At 29.2% G+C, this 14,271-nt stretch overlaps 1 protein-coding gene across 3 annotated transcripts in view; it reads left to right on the top strand.

Moving 5' to 3' along the window:
- Nucleotides 1-14,271, top strand: part of LOC118186649 (small COPII coat GTPase SAR1B-like) — a 43,507-nt gene that overhangs the window by 14,317 nt on the left and 14,919 nt on the right. For all 3 annotated transcript variants that reach the window (XM_035356765.2, XM_035356762.2, XM_035356764.2), the window contains one exon: nucleotides 11,609-11,674. In XM_035356765.2, the coding sequence (XP_035212656.1) occupies nucleotides 11,609-11,674 (66 nt within the window). The remainder of the gene's footprint in view (nucleotides 1-11,608; nucleotides 11,675-14,271) is intronic.

Here is a 14,271-nt window from a genome sequence, read left to right as displayed (position 1 = left end):
ACCATACCAATGAATGCAGAGCAGTTTAACGGTACAATCAGCCCACATTCCTTAGGTAGGGATGTAACTTCTATCAAACTAATTAAGTTTTATTTTTAGTCAGTGGGTCTTTGGGCATTATCATTTGTTAATGCAAGTAGTATTATATGAACAATCTGGTTTGATACAGCAACCTCTCTTATGTTTTAGGGTATGTGTTTTTGTGCTTAAGTACAACATTTTATGCATTCTCATATACTGTGGTATTATTCACATTCAGTAATGCAAAATTGAGAAGTTTCTGTCTGTTAGAGGCTATTGGATTACTTTTCTAGATTTTTTTTTTTTTTTCACAATATAATCATCTCTATAAATTAGGTATGCAAGAAAACTATTCATTTATGAAAATAACTTTTTTAATCTTGTTAATACAAAGCATTCTACATGTTTGTATTTCTCTGAATTTATTTAATTAAAAAATTGTGTGTTCAAAGGCTGATATTAAAAAGTATACTTTATAAATTATCCTAAGAATTTCTTTAACAATTTAACACATATTTTAATAAGAAGAAACTATATTACCTATATTAACATTGAATGGATTGTTTATCGAATCATATAACATTAAGTGAAAAATTAGACTGTTATGTCTATGTTATGAGAAAGATTGCTAATGAGAAATTCACTTATAAAGATAGCAAGGAAATTAGTGGTTTTAAAAAATTGCTAGACAATAAGATCTAAAACTACTTTTTGTTAATTATATATGAACTAAATTTTAATTACGAAAATGTGTACATTTTCTTTATAGTAACTTTTATTTTTTCTTAACAAGCCTCCAAAAATAGTTTAGTGTTTAAAGCTGCTAACAAATGCTAGTTTTGCCAAGAGTTTGATTTTGGTTAAATTAATGTGTTAGGAGTATTTGGGATTTTTTTACTTCCTTGTATGAAGTAAAAAGGAAGTATTGTAATCGCGAAAAGCTTCAGGCAGCATATTTCAACGAAAATATCCATTTTGACCACTTTTGAATGCAATTTAACGATGTTTTTGCGTGATATCTGTACGTAAGGACAGAATAAAAGACCCTTTTCCTCCAAAAAATTAAAAAAACTGCTTTAAAATGAATTCTGATGATAATTTTTCGTAGCGTCTGTACAAACGTATGTACGTACGTATCTCGCATAACTCAAAAACGAGTAGCCTCAGAACGTCGAAATTTTGTATATAGGACTACTATAACATGTAGATGTGCACCTCGTATTTTGGTTTCAATCGGCCACGTCAAACGTATATAAATATATCCACTCTGTTACCCGGCTCACTGATCTCAGTTTCTTTACTCTTATATGTTTGTAAATTGTACATTTTTTGCTTTAAAAATGATTGAATTATGTTGTTTTTATCTTCTGGTTAAGGTTTTTATGCCTTTAGTAAATCTGTATGCAATATTTTTAGAATTATTGTCAGTTTAAAAGTTGTTTAAAAGCCGCTAAGCCTAATAATTTTTTTGATGGCGGCCATTGCTTGTGTACATTTGAAACAGCAGAATAGTGAATTTGTTGCCAATCTAGAGAAGCGTAGCTTCGCAACAACAAAGATAAATGCCTTCATTTATTATTGCAATTTAAATCATGCTTAATCCTTTCTGGAATTTTTTTGAGGAAATAAGTGTTTAAGATTTACTTAATTTTTAATTATTTAATTTTTAATAATTAGTAATTTTTAATAGAGATATTGGTTGATCTTTGGATTATGGTAACTTGGCGATTTTTTGGCGAAAATTTGGCGACCAACTCTGCTACAGCAACCCTCTTTTTTTTTCTTTCCCGCCGCCATTTTGTCTTCACGAAGTAAAGACATGTTTCTTTTCTTTTTATTTACTCAACACTTTTTCCAACAATCTACTAGCCAAATTACACTTATGCTTGAAATTTTATGGAACAAAACTGCTTAATCATGACAAATATTAACTGCAAAATTGGGAAAAAGTGCAGAATCGCAAGCTCCTTGCCGCGTTTTTCAAAATCGCACATACACAGTAAACATGTACACGCCGACTTCTTTTTACTTAAAAAAACATCCCAGAATTGCACAAAAATGGCATTGCGCACACTCTTGACTTTATCCATCTAAACTGCTATTTTCTCATAAATTACAAAAATTTGCACGAAAATGCAGGAAAATTTTGTGAATCTTTAAACTTGGTAAAAAGCACATATATGAAATTACCTGATCGCGAAAAATTATATACCCTATCCAAGGATGAACATTTCCACGTATAATATAAATAAAATATCCAAAAACTTTTACTTCTAAATTATCTATTATAAACGTCACCAACGAATCTATAACAAAACATTAAAAATAGTTGCAAATACTTAGTCTCAAATATTTAAATTATTTCCATGCACGTTTACTTCCACTCAAACGTATATCAAATTGCTACAAACATATAATTCACAAATAACTATCATTTAATTAAAATATAATTAAACCATGTACACATCAAATTATTTTTACTTAAAAAAACATCCCAGAATTGCACAAAAATGGCATTGCACACACTCTTCACTATATCCATGTACACTGCTTTTTTCTCATAAATTAGAAAAATTTCACGAAAATGCATGAAAATTTTGTGAATCTTTGAATTCGGTATAAAGGACATATGAAATTACCTGATCGCGAAAAAGTATATACCCTTTCCAAGGATGAACATTTGCACGTATAAAATAAATAAAATATCCAAAAACTTTTCCCTCTAAATTATCTATTATAAACCTCACCTACCAATTTCTAACGCAAACATTAAAAATGGTTCCAAATACTTAAATTCTTTCCATGCACATTTACTTCTACTCAAACGTATTCCAAAATACTACAAACATATAACTCTCAAAACCACGATCATTAAATTAAAATATAATTAAATTGAAAAACACTACTTAAAATATAAATAAGCACATACATTAAATTAATAAAAATTAGCTTACAATCCTAATTACTTTAAACTAAATCATTGCTAATAACAATTTTCCAATAATACCATATTAATTTATTTACTCCTTACATTTAGAACAATGCATAAAAATAATATCCTCAAATAATTAAAAATACTAACTTACCTAATCTTCTACAGAATCTTGAGTGCATGACAGATCACAAAATGTCCGTTTTCACCAGATTTCTTGCACCGCCATTCAAACTTATCTGTAATATCCTTCCTTTCACACAATCTCATTTCATAACCCACATGTTGGACATTCATACTTATCCGCAATTAAGCAATTCTTTTCAATTACACATAAACGCAATAAAAATTTCGGATTTACTTTATCTAGGGCCATGGGATCCACATATTAAACAACACTGTTTTACAGAACATAGAATGAAACTAATGCTGTACAGCAGATATTTTTACAAATTTACCCCCTTTTCCGATTAAAGAACAGTGATTCGTCCATTAATGTCACATGACATATCTCATGATCTCTCATTTCCCTCACACAAAATAATGCGTAATCGGAACTGAGTACTTCTCACATTATTCCAAAAGTCCTAGGTAGTAACCTTTATCACCTCCAAAATGTCGCCAAACTACCTGTTACCATATTCCAAAGATCAGCCGAGATATTTTGAGTTTTTATGTATTTTTGCCTTGTCGCGAAGTGAGAACTGAATTAATTGAGTGAGAAATACTCAATCGTCTGTGAAAAACTGTTTCTTTTTTGTTTTGTTTGCTTAATTTCTTTTATGCATTGTTCTAGCTTTATTATAGTATTTGAATAGAACATTTGGCAATGATTAGATAATTCTTTAAATGATACATATTTTGTGCATTCTGAGTTATAATATGAACAAAATATAATACTGTTAAGTGAACCTAGCACCAGAGTGTCTCTATGGTAAACAAATAGAGTGAATTTTAAAAAATGCATTTATTCTATTGTGGTTTATGCGCTGTTGGCGAAGTAGATTTAATTAAATCCAATAAGTTTAAACGAAATGCAAGAAAAAATGTGTATAATTTAATATTCCGTACAAGGAAGTCATGTGGTGTACACATCAGATTTTTTAACTATGAGGTATGTTAGTTGGTTTTGCCAAGGCCTGCCAGAATGAGAACTTTTCCAGCTTTAATTTTCCTGTATTTTATGGTAATCAACTGCGTAATCTTTCCAGTTTGATATAAAATAATGGATAGTGTAAAAATCAGTATAAGTCAGAGATTATAATTCTAAAATTGTATCATATGATCGGGAAAACTGCTTTTGTCACTCCATCCTCAGTCATTATTTTATGAAACTCTTTATTACATAATATTGTAGCTATATCTAACTGCACAACTATGTATAAGTATATAATGTAATTATTGTTTATGCTCTCAATTTATGTTTAGTTTAATGATTATGTGTGATTTTAGGTACTTTTCTGTTAAAGCCATAAGAACTTGGCATTTTTTTAAAAAAGAAGTTTTGTGTATGTGTGTATTTTTTCAGTGCCAGACAATAATTGTTTGGTTTGGCTTTTTTCCTGATAATACTTGTCTATGTAACCCATACAACTTCATTTTTCATCTAATCACATTTGCCTCCCCCCTTAATTCACTACTTGGGATTTGCCAAGAAATGAACAAGCATCTATTTTATTTCATAAAGTGTTTTCTTCTTAAAGAAAATTTCATAATTCAGATGACAGCATCATAAAATTAAAATGTGGCATGGAACCAAAATAGCTGTGTGGCCTTTCCTTATATTGGGAAGGAAAAGATGTTCAAATACAAACATGATTTGTTGAATCATCATTCCTTTTGTTGCTGTCATATGTTCATGTATACCTTCTGTTTCATGTTACATAATTTTCTTTTAGTGTAGTTTTTATTAAGTACTCCCATATCAGCAAGTAATTTGTTCCGGAACATATCACGGATGTGTGAAACTGTGGGCAACAGTAAATGCTATGTACACCAGGTTATCCATGTAATATATATGAATTTGGTGAAGCTTAATTGGTAAATTTAGCTTTTGGCACAGTAAGACATTGTTAATATTATCTCTACATATAATAAAACAAAGAGTCTGTGTGTGTCTTTCTTTAGCGCTGCGCATAAGCTAATAGACCCAAGGCTACGAAATTTGGTACATAGGTGCATCTAGACAAGAGCCAGTGTACCTTGAAACGATTTTTTTCGAAATTCGAATTATAACTTTTTTTATTTTATGTTTTGTGACGAAATCGCGTCATTTTGAGACATAATGGGCTATAGGAAAGCGAAATTTTACTCTACGCACTCCATTTTCACATCGTCATGAAACATAGGCATTTAGCTATTTTACGAACTTAAAATAAATTCCGTGTTTCAATAAATCGATTAAATACGAATTTATTTAACTAAGTGAGCTTAGCACCTTTTCAATGGGATTTTTTCTAAAAAAGTATATGTTTAAAAATGTACAGTTTATTTTTCTTTGATTTTTAGACACATTAAACTTTCATCCTTGCAACTGCTTATACAAAAAGAATTTTGGAAAAATGATAATATTTTGCAATTTAAAAAAATTTTTTAAATGAAGCTTCCGAGTACACATCTCACATCTTTACAAATGTGATTTTGGCAACAATTTTCCTTTCTTATTACTGTTGATAGATTTTTGATGAAATTGCATCATTTTGAATAGTTTCATTCTTTTAGAAATATGGGTTTGGCAACAATTTTTCATCGTATGTCACCGTTTTTAAGAGATTGGCATATTTCATTGCCATTTTTTTATATATATATATAATACATTTTTATAGATGTTTTTTATAAAGTTGTTCTGCAGAGTAAAATTCTTCATGGAATTTTTTGTTTTTTGAGTTTCTTTCATGTTATTTTTTGCTTATTTCACTGTTTGTAAGATATTGAAAAGTTTTGCATGATTTTTTTTCTTCAAAGGAAAGTTTTTTTTTTTTATTGGGATAATTAATATTTGTATTAAGGGATATAGCTTATTTCATTGTAATTTTTGGTGCTAGTTTGATAGATGGTTGCACAGATTTTGGTAATTTTTTTTTTCGAGTAATACGACTTATGGTAAACCCATTACTGGATAAGTTATTAATGGTAACCGATACTTTGTTGTCATTTTATTTTTAAAAAAATGCATTTTTTATGCATAAATTCCGTGTTTTAAATATTATTTATGGCTTCTAAATATTAAAAATCAATTTAATTTTGCATTTTTATTTGAAATAAAAATTTTGTTGTTTATAGTATTTTATATAATTTTATGTTGTGGATGATGTAATCAATGACGTCACCTTACTTAAAACGTAGCTGGTTTTATTAATATCTATAAATTTAATCTAATGTTTTAAACATTATTTATGGCTGTTAAATATTAAAATACAATTTAATTTTGCATTTGTTTTAAAAAATTTTATTTTTATTATGAATGATTATTTAAATAATTTTAATTCTATGTGTAGTGTAACCAGCTCCCTTATTGGTTACTGAATATTTGTGCATTACCGCGCCATTTTAAAATTTTATTATTCATCTCTTCGAATTCCTCAGATTTCAAATGGAATGAATATGTCCGTTTCGAAGATGAATGTTGTTATTGGTAATTACCAAGAATTATTGGTATCGGAATAAAAAAATTGCCCTTTGAGACCTTATTTTGGCCAACCTGGCTTTCCTAATCAAAGATTTATTTATAAATTGTTAATAGCGTCAGAGGAAATTTATTTTAAATTTTTGGAGAAAACCTCGCTAATTGCTTCTCCAATGAAGTGCGAGAGATGTGGATCGCAGATGAAGATCGTTTTTTTTTTTTTTTCTGGTACTTATCAATATACGACTAAAATACTTTAAAAAAAATGTAAGTACATAATTTTCTTTTACTTTATAATTGTATACTTCAACTTTCATTAAAAAATTAATAGTACAATATTTTCAAAAATTCCCGAGATATTTATTGTTACATATGTTTTAATGTTAAATAATTAAATCCTATAAAACTTATTTTAAAGTATTTAAGTAATATTTTAATTCTTTTAAACGCTGGTATGATGTTTTTAATTCAATATTCAATTTAAGCAATATTTTAATCCAATTAAATGTTGGCGCAATGTTTTTATAGCGGTGTTTTTATTCTATCATATGAAAGTAATAATTTAATCTTACTTTAGCATTTTATACTCTTAGTAAATATATTTCTTTACTTTTGCCAGCCATCTTAAAAAACAACGTTTTCAACAAAAAATTAATTCATTATTTTTAACGATATTTATTTTTTTAAAGTTTCTAATACTTTACTATATGCGTAAAATACACAAAAACAGCATTTTTCAAGATGGATGATGACTATAAAAACCGCGCCAACAATTGCGTCAATGTAAATCGCCAAAAATCCATGCAACTGTCTACCAAAGTAGAACCTAATTTTTTTCTCTTGAAAATATAAGATAAAATATCATTAATTATACTTTTTTTCAGAATTTTTTTTTTTTTTTTTTTTTTTTTTTTTGTATTCTTTTATGTTATTTATTGCTCATTTCACTGTTTTTAAGATATGGAAAAGTTTTGAGTCATTTTTTTAGGAAACAAAGTTTTTAACCTCCTTTATACCATTTGAGTTCTTAAGATTTTGCAAAGGGAAGTTGGTTAATTTATTTATTATGATAATTAATATTTGTATTAAGGGATATTGCTTATTTCATTGTAATTTTGTTATACGTAATAACTTTTTTTTATGGAGTTGTTCTGCAGAGTAAAATTCTATGCAGTTTTTAAATTTAACGTTTGGTGTTCTCTTCAGCCATTTTTCCGGTATATTTAAAAGCCAGACGGCTGCCAGTATATAATATTAATAAAATATACTGGGCATTATATTGCATCATAATTGTAATAATAACAACAGTGCAAAATTTTTACTTTTCCCTTCATGGCCTCTCAAGTTTAGATGCACTATTCTTATGCTTGAAAGTCATTGTAACATAAATTATAGTTTAAGTGCAAGAGCAGTAATAGAATATCTCAGGTGAAAACAGGCTATTAGTTAAAAGCAGAGCTGAGAGAAATTTAACAGGCAAATTGATATGTAAGGGTGGAAGAAGAAGCAGAACTGTTGTAATCTGCTGAAATTTGTATAGCTGTCATGGTGTGATATATTTATTAAGAAAAGCTCAATTTTGAGGAGCAGCCTGTAACTTAAGAACATACAGGAGATTTTAAAATTTGAGCATTTTATCCCTCATCCCATTTAGTTGCATCCATTAGGAAACTGTATGCATGAGCATATTTTGTTCATTGCTATAGCATAGACTCCAACTACTACGGATTCTCCGTAGTTTCTACAAAAATTCATGAAAAACTACGAGCTACGAAAAGTATGGAAAAAACTACGGATTTTACAGAAACGAGCAGGAGAACCAGTACGCAAAACGGAACCAACTAATTCATCCGATGATTGGCTGAATACTCGTGTTATCATATATCACGTGTTGAGTGCGTTCCTAGTTTTGAAGAATTAGCCAATCGTAGATCAGTAACTCCAACCATTAACGACTTATCAATAGTTCCACCCAATTGTCTGTCTCCCAGGTTCCTCGCTGATGCGTGTTTAGGCTGCATTCGGCTGCATTGTGTAGTTTACGGCGAGAGCTTAGCGTGTGTCTTGTGAACTGTGAATCAGGTGAAAGATTTTTAATCATAATGCTGCCTCGAACGAAGAAGCCAAAATTATCAAAGCAGAAGTTTAAAGATTCATATTCTTCAGAATTTCCATGCATTAAAGCGTCCGAAATTTCTGTGAATCATGCACACTGCAGTGTATGCAACAAAGACTTCTCAGTTGCTCATGGCGGAAAAGATGACTGTAAACGGCATGTGTTTTCTCAAAAGCATATAGAACTTGGCACCGTAAAATCTAAAGAAATAACAAATTTCTTAATAAAAGATGATGAAACAGATCCTATAAAAGCCGAATGCTATTTTGTTCGTTTTTTAATTGAACATAATCTACCGCTTTCTCGTTACAAAGAGCTTTTCAAAGCAATGTTTCCGGATTCTGCCATAGCAAAAAAATTTAGCTGCGGTCATACCAAAACTGCTGCTATTGTGAAAACGCTTGCAGAAAATACTGTTGCTGATATTATAAAATCAGTGTGCAGTACATTATTTTCTCTAAGTACTGATGGAAGTAATGATAACAATGATAACAAACTGTACCCATTGGTTATAACATACTACAGTAAAGAAAAGGGAGTGATAATTACTTCATTGATTTCTATTTTAGAATGCACGGATAATACAGGAGAAGGTATTTTTAATTGTATAAATGAAAACTTTAAAAACAAAGGTTTAGAATGGAAAAATTGCTTATCATTTTCTTCAGATAATGCTAGTAATATGATTGGAAAGTTTAAAGGTGTAGCATCATTTATCAAAATGCATCAACCAAGTATAATCACCCGAGGTTGTCCGTGCCACCTCTTGCATATAGCTGCAAGAAAAGCTACTGAAAAATTAATTGGCTCAGAAATTGAAATGTTGATAATAGATATATATTTTTACTTGGAGAAAAGTTCGAAACGGAAGCATAGCTTCAAAGTTGCTCAACAAATTTTGGGACAGAATGCAAAATCTCATAAAATTTTGAAATATTGCAGTACGAGATGGTTGTCTCTTTTAGAATCTATAACAAGGATTTTGGAACAGTGGGATGCTGTGATAAATTTTTTTGGAGATAAACCAGATAACAGTGAGAATGAAGGAAAGAGATTGCAAAACATTAAAAAAATTTTACAGTCACCGACCACCAAATTGTACTTGTTATTTTTGAAAAATACTTTGCCTTTGTTTATAACAGTAAATATTAATTTGCAACAACAAGCTCCTCATATACATAAATTGAGAAGAGAACTTTTTGAACTTTTAATGAATTTATTTGTTAGATTCGTAAAACCATCAGTAATTTCTAAAGAAAATGAAGATGTTACTCTAACATCTATTCCATTTCAGAAGTATAGTAAACAAAAAGAAAATGAAAATTTAGTGATTGGTGCGGAAACAAGACTATATTTAAAAAATGCCAAGTTGAATGAAAGTGAAGTGAAATCATTTTTCAATTCTGTGCGAGCTTTTTTTTGTAACTGCATGTTCATATATAATTGATAAATTTCCACTGAGTGATCCATTTCTAAAACATGCTGAAGTTGCTGACATCAACTTGAGAACTGAAGTCTCATTTTCATCTGTTCTTTACTTGATGAATACTTTTCCATCCATTATTGATGAAAAATGTCTTAATCAAGTAGAAATTGAATTTTCCATGTATCAAGTAGATGATTTGAAAGAAATTGTAGATTTGCGTATTGATATAGCATGGGGAGAAATTGCCAAATTAAAAAATATGAATGGGTGTATTAAATATAAAGTATTGCCTTCTGTAATGCTTGCTATCTTAATAATACCTCATTCAAATGCAGCTTGCGAAAGAATTTTTTCTATTGTTAAAAAAAATCAGACGGAATTTCGACCAAATTTAGGTCTTAAAACTCTTGAAGCAGTTTTGATTGAAAAAATAAATATGCAGGCAAATGAAGAACTGTGTTATAAAAAAACATTCTCAAAATCAGAACTTAAGCTTGCTAAGCATGCTACATATAAATCTTTGCATTCATAAATTATGCATATTTTGTTTAATACTTATATGTATCATTCTTGGTTATTTAAATTTTATTTCCCTGTAGAAATCATATCCAGAATAAAGATATGATTTATAGCTTCTGATTTTTTCTATGATTAGTAGTGATTTGAAGTACTTTTTATTAGTGAATGCTTGAGGAGTTAAAAGAAAATTTCTAATTAAATGTGCATATAATTTACAAGGTATATTTTTAATTATTCAGTTTTATATGTATATGGATTTTAAATGTAATAAAATTAATTACAATTAATTATTAATTTAAAGTTAATGAATGGTTAATTACAACATACGCTACGTGCACATTTTCAAAGTTGTAAAAATGTCGTTCGCGCGTTGACTACTGACAAGGTTTGCTGAAGGTTGGAGTCTATGCTATAGGAATGTGTTGCTTAGCTTGTTTCAGTGGCAGTGTTTCATATTTGGCAATAGATTGCTTATCACCTAGCATACATTTTAAAAAGTTCAAAGGGGTTTCTTCCTCTGTTGTGAACCACAGGTAACTAAATCCGTAACAGTTACAGTGCATTCTAGTAGCTGCCTGTCTTGTATTTGCTTCTGTTTCATGTTTATCCTCTTTTTGAAAGGAAGGGTCAGATATGAAATCAACAAAAACAAAAGAAAAAAACAATTCATAACAGAAATTTGCTAAAAAGTTAAAATTTTGAAAAATATAATAAAAAGGCGTTAGGGATTCCATTTAGCATCAAGTCAAATGTATGAGGAAACAAATAGATCAATATGCACCAGTTTAGTACCAAAAATGCATGGTATATCTGTAACTGGAAAGAACCACCAACTGTTACTTTTTATGTAGCAACACTCTTTAAACTATGCCTTATTCCAAAATAAAATATAAGGCTGTCTCAAATAAAGTAAATATTTTTGATAATTAATAAATGAAAATAATAATTTTAACATTTTAATATTTATAGCTTCAGAAGAATTAGCTATAGGCAATATGCGATTTACAACATTTGATCTTGGAGGTCATCATCAAGGTAATATTGTTGATCAGTTTTTATGCTAACATTTTTCTATACATTATTGCATATGAAAGCTATGATTGCTAAAATTATTATTAATCCTGATTTTATTTTGCTATATCCTTTAATCATGGTTTTCATAGAATATTAGCTTAATATTTGGAATAAATAAAATCTTTACTTGTAATTCTTTCATATGCTAGTGTGAAAGTGCTCTAAGTGTATTAAACATTTTTAATATAAAACTTATTTTTACATCATTTTAATTTCTCTTTTTTATACTAATTACTCTTACTATTTTCAAGAACATATTTCTAATTTCAATTCACTTAGTGAACATTTTAAGTAATTGCTATTGAGTAATTTAATAGTTAATTATTATTTTTTAAATTTTTGCTGAATTAGTAGTTAATATGTAATAATAAAACTACAATTAAAAAAGAAAATATTGATGGAAACTATAATGGGTTGTAATTCACGTGCATTTCAATAATATCATTCTTAGCATTAGAAATGAAGCACTTATAAGCCTGTAAAAAAAAAAAAAAAAAAAAAAAAAAATGCTCTTGTGAACTTCTGTGTATGCAAAGCGTATTTCTAGCAAATAGTTAAATTCTTTACCACTTTCATTTTTTGAAATAATGCACATAAAATTTTAAGATTATTTAAAATTTAAGGTGTTTAATTCAAGGGTTATTTTCAAGGGATATAATGCTATATTTGAAAAACACGAACAGAATTTTGGGGTAGTTATGTTTCCATTCTTCAATAATTATGCATCAAATTGTTGTATGTTTTAAAATGAAAAATGAGTGCTGAATAGGGAGACCAACAGATGCTTATAATTGATGCTAGGTTTAATGTTCTTAGTGGCCAACTAAGCGGGATGTGTGAGGTTTTTCTAGCTTTGTAATAACTTTTCTCTTTTCTTATTGCATGCTTTAGCAGTGTTACTTTAATATAGGCACTTCAAGGTTATAATGACCCATGCCTCATTTATAATAACATATGCCATCATCACTACACAGGGGGAATTAGAGGATTCGACCTTTTTTTGACAGCAGTTTTTACCATCATTAGAGGAAGGATACCGAGCTTAAAGCAGCTGTTCTAAAGTAAGAGACTAGCAATTAAGTGGTCCAGAGTTTAGTTCCAGTGAAGGCATTGCTGATTTTTGATGTTTTCTTATGAATAAACCTAATGATTCTCTCAAATAGTGTCCAAACTTAAACATTTTGGGCAATAATCCATCACCACTTAGATTTCATGACAGTAGCACCTTCTGTGTATGTGTGTGGAGAATATAAGGAATTTTCTTCTTCTTTACCATGTGCCTTTTTGGTAATAATTGGAAGTACTGGATTTTCATAATTTTTGCTCAGAAATTAACTTGCTTTATGTTTGTATAACATGGATATTAGTCTAAAGCCGTTGTAGTTGGCTTCTAAAGTAACCCATAATAAATTATCCGTTTAATAAAGTAATGAAAATTAGGTTAGGTTACCTTTATGTGAGTTTTTTTAAGTTTTACCGTAAGTTTTTTTCCAAGCAGAAAAAGGGAGTTGCTGCATTTTTGTCAATGAATTTGCCTACAACATAGCTAAACTGCAGATTTGAAATGTGTTTTAAAAATTACTATTTAACTTGAATATATTCACTAGGAACCTTTTTCATATGTGAAAAAAGATAGCACTCTGGTTTTTCTAAATGTTGTATTGGGGGGGGGATCATGATTTATTTTTAATCGCTCTTCAATCGGTGGAAAAGTATATATTGTATATTGATCATGATGAAGCTATTAAATTGGTAGCAATTTCAATTTGTATTGTACTAAATAATGCTAGGATTCACTGTCCCATTTCATGTTGTGGGTTTTTATTGTTTTAGAATTGTGAATTGCAGTGATTAATTTCTTAGTAATTTGCATTTATAATATTTCTATAGCTATCCACAGACAGACAAAAAAAAAAAAAAAAAAAAAAAACTTTCCAAAGCATTAAATTTGTTGTACAGACCATATACATTTTTCAGAGTGTCGTAAATGGGAAACCGTGTAAGTTTTAGCCATTACAGGAATTAAAAATTTTTAATTTACACATGAAAAAAAAATAGTTGTTAATGTGATTAATTATAAAAGAATTTTTATCCAAAGTTGATATCTTTTTACTGATAATTTTTAGGATGTGCATCTCTATTATTAAATAATGAACAATCTGTTATGTACAAGGTCTGTCCAGAAAGTAATGTCATACATTTCATTGTGAAGTAAATGTAAATTGGAGCACACTCTATCCGCCAGGATGAACAGTGGAGTGAGTCAACTATTGAGCGAGTGCTTGTTGAGATGTGTCCAAGCTCTCAGAGATGAAAAACAAGTGATTTCATAAATTTTTGTTTTGTGTCTTGTACTAGTCACACTACAACACTTATTGGATCAAAGGTACATGATAAAGTGTATGAAACTGAGCAAGTCTGCAGTAGAAATTTTTTCAGTGGTTAAAGAAGCGTGTGGGGATGAGTTTATCAGAAGGTATTTTTGGAGGGCCATAAAACCCACACTGGATGCCCGTCAGTTTCCTCAAATGAAGAAAATACGATTCATGTGAAAGAAT

This window comes from Stegodyphus dumicola, chromosome 9 (genome assembly GCF_044657685.1).
Source record: "Stegodyphus dumicola isolate Sdum_Otavi_A_Nest chromosome 9, ASM4465768v1".
NCBI classification, from domain to species: Eukaryota; Metazoa; Arthropoda; class Arachnida; order Araneae; family Eresidae; genus Stegodyphus; species Stegodyphus dumicola.
The sequence above is the reverse complement of the archived record's forward strand: the minus strand, read 5'-3'. Positions and strand labels throughout refer to the sequence as shown.